The sequence below is a fragment of the Leptopilina boulardi genome, unplaced genomic scaffold, assembly GCF_019393585.1.
Source record: "Leptopilina boulardi isolate dan_hultmark-lab unplaced genomic scaffold, ZJU_Lbou_2.1 LbouV2_233, whole genome shotgun sequence".
Lineage (NCBI taxonomy): Eukaryota > Metazoa > Arthropoda > Insecta > Hymenoptera > Figitidae > Leptopilina > Leptopilina boulardi.
In genome coordinates this window covers 197,164-211,787 of record NW_026137789.1, presented here as the reverse complement: position 1 = coordinate 211,787, position 14,624 = coordinate 197,164, and the positions used below count along the sequence as shown (strand labels likewise).

The 14,624-nt window shown below is 32.3% G+C and overlaps 1 protein-coding gene across 1 annotated transcript; it reads left to right on the top strand.

The window, feature by feature from the left end:
- Positions 1-1,016: 1,016 nt before the first annotated feature.
- On the top strand, positions 1,017-8,193 carry LOC127280280 (uncharacterized). Its single transcript, XM_051303187.1, has 4 exons — positions 1,017-1,118; positions 5,167-5,696; positions 5,801-6,419; positions 6,565-8,193. The coding sequence occupies exons 1-4, from the start codon at positions 1,017-1,019 to the stop codon at positions 8,191-8,193; spliced, it is 2,880 nt and encodes a 959-aa protein (XP_051159144.1).
- The last annotated feature ends 6,431 nt before the right edge of the window (positions 8,194-14,624 follow it).

Here is a 14,624-nt window from a genome sequence, read left to right as displayed (position 1 = left end):
AATGTTGCTGGATCCCGCGGGATCCAGGGGGATTGTTTTTCAGTCCCGCAAAAATCCCGCTGGATTGAAAACCATGCGGGATTGCAATCCCTATATAACATAAAATAATAAATGAACAGAAGAATCTACATAATGCAAAAGATAAAGAATGAATCTAAAACATTAAGACATAAAAAACTGAGTTTAACTAGTGTCGCGGTTAACAATGGCTGTTCTCTCGATTGATCGCAACGCCCTCTACTCGAATGGCAAGGGCCTTTCACTGTCTCATACTACGTAGGTATCTTCACGATGACGAGGTCGCGTTCACCCGAATAAATTATCTAGATGGATATTTAAGCTATATCACGGCAAACAATAACTAGGGTACGCAATCATAGGTAATTTACTACAGGAAAACTAGGAGGTAGTCAATTGTTTATAGGATCAGGTATGTACCAGATACTCTTGCTTGTCGTGAACTAGGAACTTCTAGAAACGGACGGTACTCTCGTTATCAAGATAGTGATGTCATACTCGCATCCTCTCGCAGACGCACCTACAGAGTGGTCACGAGGATGACGGTATCTCGAAGAAGCTCCTACAGAGTCCATGAAAACAAGATAGATGGGAGTTACCCATCTGCAGAAGCACATACAGACTGGAGTACTGCTCCTAGGAAAACAGAAAGGCTTTCGTTTTCAGAGAGACGAACCTCTACTGAGCATTAGGTGGCCTGGAGTGAATCGCTTTTAGTTCGCCAGAGAAGCACTTCTAGGCGAGTCGGAAGACGACTGAGGAAAAAGGTGCGAGACGAAAGGTATATCACTGCCAGCCAGGTGACACTGAGTGGAGGGAAAGAGAGTGACAGTACTAGTTACTCTGTCTACTTTCTCTCTTTTCGCCGGGCGAATATACTACGACACTCTATCGTTACAAACTTTGCAATCGCTTGTAAATACTATCAAAATTAGGCAAAGTGAAGTTGAACCAAATCTAAATATAGTGCGTACAGGCATGGATATGTGAGTATAGATATGGCGCGTAGATGCATCACCGAAGGTGACCTCCTGCTACAGAAGGGCTATGCTGAGGAATCGCGTGTGGTTGTTCAACAAGAGCGAAAACTATCTATACTAGTTTTTTTGCAATATTATATAAAATGCAATTACAATTATTTAGTGTCCATCTAAGTTTTGAGAATTGTCTTAATTCTATGAAAGGTCTAAGAGTCAAGCTTGGAGATGGGGTGATCTTTGAACTTATTTACTCCCACTAAGGATGATTTTCTAGTATAAAAACCCATGCAAATGCATTGTCATTTGCTCCGGAATCATTTCATAGTTCGTTTCATAACATGAAATTACCAACGTGAGTTTGACCCGTCGGTTACTTTAAAATTATTACAACTGTAACTCTTGCATCTGGAACAGTATATGTTTACTCGTTGTTTGGTATTAGAGCAAGTAATCATCATCGCCAGATTTGTAACCTTGTCATTTATTAAATTTTATTGTTAATCGACGTATTAGTGTATTCCCAATTTAACGATTTTGCAAACGTGACGTGTGTGCATTTCGGAGTTTACGAACTAAAAAACTGTGAGGAAGTCTCAACCGTTCCTTTTTAGGAGTTGTAAAAACTCACAGCGTCAAGGACAAGTGCCAACTTGTCAATTTATATTTGTTTCTGCCCTCTGAACAGAGGTAATTGTAAGTACTATATTTAAAATTTTTTAATAATATTAATATTCTTTAATATTCTTGTAACAACATCTTTTAACATAAAAAATTATTGTAACATTTTCATTTAATTCATTTATATTAATAAATTATACAACATTTATATCAATAAAATTCTTCACTGAGATTCTCATATACCTAAATTCATATTTAAATTAACAACTATAAGTCAAGACAATTATTTAATAGTAAAATAAATTAAAAGACGACCCCCGTAGGATTGAGAGAAACAAACGTTCTAACATAAAAATAAATGATCAAGCTTTACCAACTTGACTTAATCAGCCTACCATTCCTCCAAAAATTAAAAAATTGATTTTATTAATTAAAATTAACTTCAACTTCGCCTTTCGCTCGGGATGTAACACATTAATAGTTCATTATCTTCTATTATATTAAAATAATAATTCCGAAATTTTGTCCAAATTTTCGAATTTTTGTTTTTTTTTCTCTATTTTTTAACCGTTTCTTTTTATATCGCTATGTCTTATAGATTACATAGAAATCTATCAGAAAAATCGTCATAATACTGGTTATTTATCCTAATACGTTTTTTATTCAAATTTCACAGTTTTCGTGGACAATTTCGAAATACCGAATTTTTTTTTCAAATTTTCAATAATGACCACATTTTATTTTAAAATTGTAGAAAATAGCAACAAATTACAAATTTGATGCCAATCCCTTGATTAAGGGATGTCATCTTTTGGGAATATATTTTATAGTTTGTCTTAAATGTATTGCATTTTTTTCGAATTTTTGATTTTTTTCTCTATTTTTTAACCGTTTCTTTTTATATCGCAATGTCTCATAGATTTCTAGGAAATCTATCCGAAAAATCGTCATAATACTGGTTTTTTATCCTAATACGTTTTTTATTCGATTTTCACGGTTTTCGTGGACAATTTCGAAATACCGAATCTTTTTTTCTATTATATTACAATCATAATTCCGAAATTTTGTCGGAATTTTCGAAATTTTGATTTTTATTCTCAATTTTTTAACTGTTTCTTTTTATATCGCTATGTCTTATAGATTACATAGAAATCTATCAGAAAAATCGTCATAATAATGGTTATTTATCCTAATACGTTTATTATTCAAATTTCAGTTTTCGTGGACAATTTCGAAATACCGAATTTTTTTTTCAAATTTTCAATAATGACCACATTTTCTTTTAAAATTGTAGAAAATAGCAACAAATTACAAATTTGATGCCAATCCCTTGATTAAGGGATGTCATCTTTTGGGAATATATTTTATAGTTTGTCTTAAATGTATTGCATTTTTTCGAATTTTTGATTTTTTTCTCTATTTTTTAACCGTTTCTTTTTATATCGCTATGTCTCATAATTGTGCAGGAAAACTATCGAAAAAATCGTCATAATACTTTTTTTTTATTCTAATACGTTTTCTATTCTAATTTTACGGTTTTCGTGGACAATTTCGAAATACCGAATCTTTCTTTCTATTATAATAAAATCGTAATTCCGAAATTTTTGTCGGAATTTTCAATTTTTTGTTTTTTTTTCTTTATTTTTTAACCGCTTCATTTTATATCTCTATGTCTTGTAGATTTCATGGAAAACTATCAGAAAAATCGTCATAATACTGGTTTTTTCCTAATACGTTTTTTATTGAAATTTCACGGTTTTCGTGGACAATTTCGAAATACCGAATTTTTCTGTCAAATTTTCAATAAGGACCACATTTTATTTTATAATTGTAGAAAATAGCCACAAATTACAAATTTGATGCCAATCCCATGATTAAGGGATGTAATCTTTTGGGAATATATTTTTTAGTTTGTCTTAAGTGTATTGCATTTTTTTGAATTTTTGATTTTATTCTCTATTTTTTAACCGTTTCATTTTATATCGCTATGTCTCATAGATTTCAAAGAAATCTATAAGAAAAATCGTCATAAAAGTGGTTTTTTTTATCCTAATACGTTTTTTATTCGAATTTCACGGATTTCGTGGATAATTTTGAAATACCTAATTCTTTGTCAAATTTTTAATAAGGACCACATTTTATTTTATAATTGTAGAAAATAGCCACAAATTACAAATTTGATGCCAATCCCATGATTAAGGGATGCCATCTTTTGGGAATATATTTTTTAGTTTGTCCTAAGTGTATTGCATTGTTTTGAATTTTTGATTTTATTCTCTATTTTTTAACCGTTTCATTTTATATCGCTATGTCTCATAGATTTCAAAGAAATCTATCAGAAAAATCGTCATAAAACTGGTTTTTTTTATTCTAATACATTTTTTATTCGAATTGCACGGTTTTCGTGGACAATTTGGAAATACCGAATCTTTCTTTCTATTATATTAACAACAAAATTCTTAAATTTTGTCGGAATTTTCGAATTTCTGTTTTTTTTCTTTATTTTTAAACCGCTTCTTTTTATATCGCTATGTCTCATAGATTTCAAGGAAATATATCAGGAAAATTGTCATATTATTGGTTTTTTATCCTAATACGTTTTTTATTCGAATTTCACGGTTTTCGTGGATAATTTTGAAATACCTAATTTTTTGTCAAATTTTCAATAAGGACCACATTTTATATTATAATTGTAGAAAATAGCCACAAATTACAAATTTGATGCCAATCCCTTGATTAAGGGAAGTAGTTGATCTACACGGGTTCTGGCTCACTTACCGACCGAGGTCGATAACAAGCCCAAATTCAAAGTGGCTTGGTGTTCTACTTTACCGACCGAGTTAGTTCCGACCGCCACCGGCCAATTCAACCCCCCTTGGCGGGAAATTTGAATTTTTAAAAGTTTAATTTAAAGTGTCTTGGTGTTCTTCTTTACCGACCGAGCTTGGTACCGGCTGCCACTGCTAGATGGCGCCACCGTCGAATTCAAACCCCCATGGTGGGATATTTAAATTTTTATTTCAAATTTTAAAGTGTCTTGGTCGGTGTGTTCTGTTTTACCGACTGAGTTTATTTCCGGCTGCCTCCACGAGATTGCGCCTTTTTTCATTTACCGACCAATTCAAACCCCCTTGGTGGGAAATTTAAAGTGAGTGCGTTCACTCTATTGTGGTAGGAGAGATGCGCGCGACTGTGTACTGGTGGGGCGCGTCGTAGAGGGATGGAGTGTTGCGCGCGACTGTTGAGTAGTGGGGACTGGTGTATAAGTTGCGGAGCGCGAGCTACGAGCCTCAGTTGCATCTTGTAAGGTGCAGCAGTCTACTTCCAGGTTTTCTGTAGTTTTCAGAGTTTCATTTCAGAGTTATTTTTCAGAGATTTTTTTTATTTCGTTTTTGGATATAATTTTTTTTTCTTTATTATAGGTGTTTGTTTATTTTTTTGTGTTCTATTTTTTTTATTAGGTTTAAGTTGGTGGTGGTTTTTTTCTATTTCAGGGTTTTTTATTTCAGGATTTTTGTTGTTGTTTTTTAAGGTTTTTTCTTATTTTTAGGTGTACTTTTTTCAGCTTATTTTCAGGTTTTTAGATTTAGCTTCTAAGATGCCAAAGTGCAAATCTCCGAAGAATTCTCGTCAACGTATTGACACTGACGAGTACAATGAAGTATGTCAGGAATCTGACAACTTTATTAAAATCGCAGAACGTCAGCTCATCGCTACAATGTCGATGACTGGCGATGAAAAATGCATTACTGCATTCGAATGGCAAAATAAGTGTCAAAGATATAAGAATATTTTTAGAAAATTTTTGCATAGGTCAGATTTCTCTTCATCTCAAAGATCTAGATGTTTAAATTTAAGCCAGAAATTGGAATACTTTCGTTGCCATTTTGATGCTGTAATGAAACGCGGTGCGGGTGTGCAAGTAGCGAATGAGAGAATGACATGGGTGGATTTTGATGAAGCGTTTGACGGTAGATTACAAACTAGTGCTGTAATGAATTTAGATTACATGGATATTAATGAATTCCTTGACCATGCCTTTTGTTTATTTCAAGTGAATATTCAAAAAGCTTTAAATAGGTATGGTCCGATAAAAGTTTATACTGTATTGGGCGCGAAGTTTATTAAAGATTCAGTCAACGGTATAGAAAAGTCTGAATTGAAAACTTTTATTGCGAAAACAGAAGCAATTTTATCGACAACCCCATAGATGAGTGGTACAATGTTAATGTTAAACAAGTTACCTTAAAAAGAATTGAAGAATTCCAACAGAAAGAATCTGATTGGAAACTTAATTCTATTGAAAGGTTGGAGGTTAACATTAACAAGTACAACCCTATGCGTGCAAGTTCTTATATCAATTTGCCATCTGCTATCAATCGAAAACATGCTTGCATTAATGTTAAAAATTTTGATAATCAGTGTTTCAAATGGGCAATATTATCTTCTTTGCACCCAGTTGAAAAGAACGCTGAACGAGTTTCAAAGTACAAGTCTTATGAAGGTGAATTGAATTTTACTGGAATTAAGTTCCCTGTCTCCCTTAATGATATTTTTAAATTCGAAGCTTTGAACAATATTTCCGTCAACTTGTATGGTCTTGTTAAAAGAGATGAAAAGTTTACAGTTTCACCTCTTCATCTTTCATCTCAAAAGAAGATAAATCACGTCAATCTTCTTCGAATTGAAGATCATTATATAGATGAAAATCTAAGTGAAGATGATGATGATGATGATGAAAATGAAATACCTCTCATCTCTTTTAACTATCATTACGTCTGGATAAAGGATTTATCTAGACTTGTCAGTTCAGACTTATCAAGGCAGAAAAATAAGAAATACATTTGTGATCGCTGCTTACATTATTTCCTTAATCAAGAAAAGCTTACTGAACATGAGGAGAATTGTAGAAAAATGAACAACACAAGAATCAAATTACCCAAAAAAGGTCAAAATACAGTTGAGTTTAAAAATTTTCAAAATAAGGAGCGTGTGCCCTTTATTATTTATGCTGATTGTGAAAGAAACCAATACTGAAGTCTTCCAAAATCGTAAAACACTTAGCATTGGCTACTATTTAAAATGTAGTTTCGATGACTCTTTGTCTGTGTACAAAGCATCACCCAGAGATGATGAAAATCCAGCTAAATGGTTCTCTAAAGAATTAAAGAACTTGGCTGATGATTTAGATTCCAGATTTAAAAATCCAGTTCCTATGGAAACATTAAGTCCACAGCAGTTATTAGGTTTTCGATATGATAGTACTTGTCATATTTGTAAAAAGAAAATCGCGTACGGGGATGTAAAAGTTAGAGACCATTGTCATCTAACAGGGAAGTATCGCGGACCCGCACATCAAGATTGTAACATTAATTACCATGAATCGCAAATCATACCTGTCGTTTTTCATAACCTCAGTGGTTATGATGCTCATTTTATTATTGATGCAATTGCTACCGAATTTGAAGGTAATGTTAATCTGCTTCCCATAAATAAAGAAAAGTATATTAGCTTTACTAAAAATGTTAAAGGTAGTTATCTAAAATTTCGTTTTATTGATTCTTTCAAGTTTATGGCATCGTCATTGGACAAGTTAGCATCCTATCTTGACGAATACAAAATTGTAAATTCCGTATTTTCCAATTACAGTGATGACAAAGTTCAATTGTTAACGCGAAAAGGAGTTTTTCCCTATGAGTACATTGATTCAAGGGAAAAACTCGATGAAACTCAGTTACCCCCGAAAGAAAAATTTTACAGCACTCTAAACGATTCGTATGTTTCAGATGAAGATTATGCACATGCGCAGAAAGTATGGAGTGAATTTAATTGTAAAAATTTAGGTGATTATGTGTATTTGTACATGCAAACCGATATATTGTTACTCGCGGATATCTTTGAAAATTTTAGAAATGAGTGTTTATTAGCATATGGCCTTGATGCAGCACATTACTATACAACACCTGGACTGACATGGGATGCCATGTTAAAGTACACGAATATAAGTTTGGAACTCCTCACAGACATTGATATGGTCATGTTTATCGAACGTGGGATAAGAGGTGGGATTAGTCAGTGCACAAATCGGTACGCGAAAGCTAACAATCCTTACATGGAGAATTTCAATGAAAGTGAGGAGACATCTTACATCGTGTACTTTGACGCAAACAATTTGTATGGCTGGGCTATGGTTCAGTCGCTGCCCTATGGTGGTTTCAAGTGGGAAGAAGAAAATGTAAATAATGATTTTGACTTTAATGTTCCTGATGATGGTCCAATTGGTTATATCTTGGAAGTTGATTTGGATTATCCAGATCATCTTCATGATAAACATAGCGATTTTCCATTTTGTCCAGAACGCTCGAAGCCACTAGGGTCAAAAGAGCAGAAGCTCCTAACTACCCTCCTACCTAAAAGAAAGCACGTTCTCTATTATCGTGCCTTAAAACAAGCTATTGCCAACGGTCTTATATTAGTTAAAATCCATCGCGTACTAAAATTCGAACAATCCACATGGTTGAAAAGTTACATAGACTTTAATACCATGCGGAGAACAAATGCCAGTAATGAATTTTAGAAAAACTTGTTAAAATTAATGAACAACGCAGTATTTGGCAAAACAATGGAGAACGTGCGAAAACATGTTGACATTAAACTTGTGACAAAGTGGGAGGGTAGATATGGAGCTGAAGCCCTCATCTCCAAACCTAACTTCCACAGCAGAACCATCTTTAATGAAAACTTGGTGGCTGTGGAACTTAGGAAAATGGAGGTTTTAATGAACAAACCACTTTATATTGGTCTGTCTGTGTTGGATGTTTCGAAAACGTTAATCTTCGATTTCCATTATGATTATATGTTGAAAAAGTATGATATAAAGAATTTAAAACTATTGTACACCGACACTGACAGACTGATTTACGAAATTAAATGTCCTGATATTTATGCAGATATGAATGTCGATATCCACAAATTTGATACTTCCGATTATCCAGCAAATAATATTTACGGTATTCCGCAAGCCAACAAAAAAGTTTTAGGTCTGATGAAGGATGAATGCTGTGGAAAAATTGTTACTGAATTTGTTGGCTTGCGGAGCAAAATGTACAGTGTGCGAGTGGAAGATCAAGATTTTATTAAAAAAGCAAAAGGTGTGAAATCTGCGGTTGTAAAGAAAACTATTACCTTTGATGACTACACATATTGTTTACGAAATATTAAAATGCAATCGCGAATTCAATATTTTATCAGATCGAAACTTCACAATGTTCAAACATTAAAACAAACAAAAATAGCTTTAAGTCCTTACGACGATAAAAGATTTCTGTTATCCAATAGTACCGCTACCCTAGCATGGGGACATTGTAAAATTAGACAAATTAATGATGAAGCTATGGAATTGTAAATAAATGATGATGATGATTTGGGGAGATAAAGGTGTTTTAATAAAAGATACTGTACATTTTATATTATGTTTATTTATTAGAACCTTAATCTAGTAACATTTTTAACTTATCTTTAACTATTTTTAACTTATCTTTAACTATTTTTAACTTATCTTTAACTATTATTAACTTATCTTTAACTATTTTTAACTTATCTTTAACTATTTTTAACTTATCTTTAACTATTTTTAACTTTTTTTAAACTATATTTAACTTTATTTTAACTATTTTTAACTTTTTTAAACTTTTTTTTAACTATTTTTAACTTTTTTTAACTTTATTTTAACTATTTTTAACATTTTTTAACTATATTTAACTTTATTTTAACTTTATTTTAACTATTTTTATCTATTTTTAACTTTTTTTTAAACTACTTTTAACTTTTCTTTAACTTTTTTTTACTTTTCTTTAACTATTTTTAACTTTATTTTAACTATTTTTAAATTTTTTTTAACTATGTTTAACTTTTTTTAACTATATTTAACTTTATTTTAACTATTTTTAACTTTTTTTTTTTAACTATATTTAACTTTATTTTAACTATTTTAAACTTTATTTTAACTATTTTTATATATATTACATATCAGATTTTTTTATCCAACTATTGTGTGAGTTGTCAAATCCAAGCCATTTTACATATACATTATTGCCACGGCTTTTAAGGACTTTCTCGACGAGGTAAACATCTGGATATTTCACTTTTAATAGTTCTTCTTCATAGAAACCACCTTCGATTGGGTGATTTTCATAATCTGTAAGTTTGTATGTAACTGGTTTTGTTCGTTTAACTTGATCTATAGTAAATATTTCCGTTGTCCAGTTGGGGGTGTATCCTTTTTCAAAGATGTTTTTATGTTTGCTGACTCGAACTCTATCTCCAACTTTAAATTTTTGTCTTCTCAATGGAATTTTTCTTAGTTTACGGATACGTCTCATCAGTTCTCTTGTATCTTCTACGGTGACATCTTTAGGTTTCATACCAATCGTACGATGTTTTTTATTATTGTACTTTGATATGAGAATTGGTAAAAGATTAATCCATTTGTAATTGCCTTGTAAGTTGAATTCAGGCCACATCATATTTTTTAGAGTGCGGTTAAACCTTTCAACAATTGATGCTTTTAAATTACTATAAGTTGAATAGAGATTAATATTGAATTCTTGCATTAAACTCTGAAATTCAGAGTTATAAAATTCCTTGCCTCTATCAGTGTGTAAATTTTTTGGAATACGACCTTCTTTTAATATTAATTTCATGGCTAGAGAAATATCTTTTCCATTTTTACTTTTTACAGGTACAGCCCAGGCATATTTGGAAAATATGTCTATTACTGTGAGCATGAATTTGAAACCTTTATTGGAATAGGAGTAAGGTATCATTTCTACCAAATCTGCTTGCCAGGTTTCATCTATGCCACGCATTTGAACTTTACGACGAGGATAATTCCTTCTCGCTTGTTTATGTAGTTCAGTTACAACTGTTAACTTTTTATCATTCATCATTTGGAATAAATGTAGTTTCCTTGATAATAATATTCTGTTGGAATTCAATTTGTTTTAGTTTTTCGTTAACTCTATCTTCAACAACTTGTATTAAAATATTCAAATCATCAATGGCTGATCTTAAAGAAGATGTAATTTGAAAGATAGTTTTTATCTCGTTTCGGATAATTTGTTGTACAAGTCGTAAATTTACTGCATCATGCAGCTCTTCAGCGTCTTGAACGTTACAAAGTCTTTTGCCTTCAATATTGTAATCTCCACTTGGAGTAACTTTAAATCCAATACCAGAAGGTCCAGGTAGTCCACGACTTGCAACAGGTCGTGTTAAAGAATGTCCGAACACATCAATGCTCATTGTAATACTAAGCAATTATTCTATATGCTCTCTCTTAATATATAATTCGAGCTTCACGAAGTTCTTCGATAATTGACATAATCTCATTATTATGACTTGGATTACCAGCTTGCTGTGATCCTATGAGTAGTCGTAAACGGTCAACGAGTTCATTTGGATCATCCGAATAGATGTAGTCTGGATTAAATTGTCTTTTTGCAATCATAAATTGTGGTAATATATTTTTATGCTTCTTTAAAGAACCAGCACCACTTTTCTTTGGTGTACTTTTGATAAGTTTTGCAATAACATCAGTGTACTTGGAAGTCCTGCTTATGTTGACAGATTCACTTGGGCTATAATTTTTTCGATGTGCATTCGTAGCAATGAGAATTTCTTTATAATTTGAAAAATCATCTGAACTTATTAAAGCTTCTTTTGGTTTCTGCTTAAATAAAAGTTCAAGTAACCCAGCAATTTTTAAATAATTTTTCTTTCCAATAAGCTTAATATGTGAACCTTCAAATTCAATAGGTGTTGGCAAGTTTACGTGCTCCATAAACCGTATCTAAAAACAGTTTTCTATTTTTATCTAACATAAAAATAAATTTATTTGTAATTTTTTCATAATCTTCTTCTTCTTTTTCAAAGTTATTGCTCTTATCAAGTAAAGTTGAATTTAGTAGAGTTTTATCAAATTCTTCATCATCGTCAACAGCAGTTGAAAAAGAGAAATCATTATCATCTTTCTTGAATTTTTCAATTTTAACATTTTTGAAAGGAGTTTCAGTTACATTTGCCAACTTTTGAAGAGGTGTAACTATTGGTTGCAGAGTTTCTTTTAACAATGTCTCTGCAGCCTCTTTACCCATTTTAAGTAAGCGATGTTTTCGTCTAATAGCGTCGCTTGCTTTTGCTATTTGACGAGGTGTTTCTTGCTCTTTTCTATACATGTTTCCGTCTTGATAAAATAAACTATACTAATTTAAAATGAAATAAAGTAGTTATATTTATAGTGTAATAAAGCAATCAAATCCCTTTCTATATCTTCCCTCATTAAAATTCCTATCTTTATCAATAACGACAAATCCATATTTATCAGATTTCCAACCTTCTGAACATAAATCACGAAATTGAGTATAAGACATGTCTGTATTTACATGATATTCGTAGACATGTTTTAAATTTTTTTCATCTTGTCTAAAAAGCACCAGTAAATTTACATTATCTCGCACCAAGTGTTTTGAAATACGAGCATATGTTTGACACAAGTAGAAACTGTCAACATTTACATGTCTACCCATACAAAAGAAAGCTCTAACATTGTCTTGCTTTTCACAAGCAATATCATCAAAGATGAATATTGAGTTTGGTTTAGCATCTTTTGGAGATACTACTTCTTCATGCTCACTAAATGGAAAGTATTCAATTCCATCCACGTCATGAATTACATTTTTCAAAAATTGATATTTTGGCTGCTGCAGAGATTTAGAGTATAGGTAAATATTTTCAAAACTTAAACCATTTGGATGTATGATTAAAGAGAGAAGAGCGTTTGTTTTACCACAATTAGAGAGACCACAAAGGACAGCTCGGATGCTATCTGAAAACAAACTACCATGACGTTGAACTTTTTTCTCACTAGTTTCAACGTCAATACTTGTGATTGGGAGTGCTACAGGTTGTTTCGTGAACTGCATCTTGACAGTAACTGCTCTGAAAACTATAAATACTAGGATTTTATAGTCTTACAGTCAGTTGCACATCAAACTTCATAGAGTGTTGAATGATTTTACATCGAAGTGATAAAAAACATCTTTGTCGTGGTAGAGGATTAGTTAACCGTATTATCAATAGTTTACCTTTTGAATTACATTTACCTGGATACCAATTCTGTGGACCCGGTACAAAGTTGACAAAAAGATTAGCACGTGGTGATAAAGGTGTTAACCCATTAGACGCTGCATGTAAAGCACATGATATTGCATATTCGCAAAATCGAGAAAACATTAAAGCAAGAAACGTTGCAGACCAAGAGCTAGCTGAAAAGGCGTGGCAACGTGTTACATCTAAGGATTCTAGTATTAGTGAAAAGGCAGCAGCTTTAGCGATATCTGGAACGATGAAAGCTAAATCAACATTAGGTATGGGAATGAAAAGGAAGAAAAAGTCTACAATGAAGAAGAAAAGAAAGACCATGTGAAAGAAAAAGCGACTAGCATTACGAAGAGTTGTTGATGCTGCTAGAAAAAGTATGCTACCCAATCATAATTCTGGAGAATCAATTCAAGCTGCTCTGATTGGTGCAAAAGAAGCAATAAAAAATGCTGGTGGTAAATAAAAAATTTTATCACCGCGAATTCTACCTGTACCTTCTAAAGTTGGTGGTATTTTACCACTAGTTCCCATTTTTGCTGGACTTAGTGCTTTGGGAGCTCTTGCTGGTGGAGCTTCAGGTATAGTGAAAGCTGTAAACAAGGCTAAAACTGCCAAGGAACAACTTTTTGAAGCTCAACGACATAATAAAGCAATGGAAGCAATATCGCTTGGAAAAGGATTACATCTGAAACCCTACCGACAAGGACTTGGTCTTCATATTAAACCCTACATTCAGGGGAAAGGATTAAAAAAGAAGAAACAAACATCAAGAAAGAAAAAAAACTTGCATTGAAGCTACCTCACCGTCCTCTAACTGATTTTGATCTGTTAAAATATGCTAAAACTATAAAAATACCATATTTTCGCGTAGTTTTTATGCGAAATGAACTACCTTTTAAAGGACTGACTTTTAATTCTATTCCCAATATTGATAAAGGTAACAATAAATTTTACATTGGTAATCATATAATTGATATACCAACTGGAAGTTATGAAATTAAAGATATTGAAACATGTATAAAAGATTCTGTGAAACTTGGAACTGTTATTAGTATAAAACCTAATAACAATACATTACGCAGTTTAGTTGAATCAAATTTACCAATTGATTTTAAACATAAAGATTTAATTGGTAAATTATTGGGATTTATGCCGCGGAAATTATCACCTAATGAAACACACATCTCTGATTTACCTGTAGCAATTCTCAAGGTAAATTCAGTCAGAGTTGAGTGTAGCATTACATCTGGAGCGTATATAAATAATCAAAAGGCCCACACCATCCATGAATTCTTCCCTAGCGTTCCACCAGGATATAAGATTGTGGAAGTGCCAGCACACGTCATTTACCTTCCGATTGTTGTCAAGACAATACATAATATTCAACTCCGCATTGTCGATCAAGACGGTGATTTGATTAATTTTCGAGGAGAAACTATAACAATCCGATTGCACATAAAGTCAATGTAATGGGAATTGTATATAATCAAAAAGTTGGTGGAAACTATAAAAGTCAACCAACATGTCAAAGACAAATCAGTTTAAATTTGTCTCACAAGGTGTTAACACCTCAGAATTGCCTGTTCCTGAAAAAACTAGGTCTAAAAGTTATACCTCAAGGAAAACGCCAAGACAAATAATTTATATATTTTTTGGGTGTTGTTGCAACAAAAATGGACGAAATTCTCAACATTCCAGCAGCAGTGAATTTTGATGAGTCCATAGCTCATTATGAAATTCATGCTCATCAACCGTATGCTTCATCCTCTTTTAACAATAGTGATGAAATTCGAATTGCAGTTCAACATCAAGACTTATGTATTTTACCAAGTAAAAGTTCATTACACA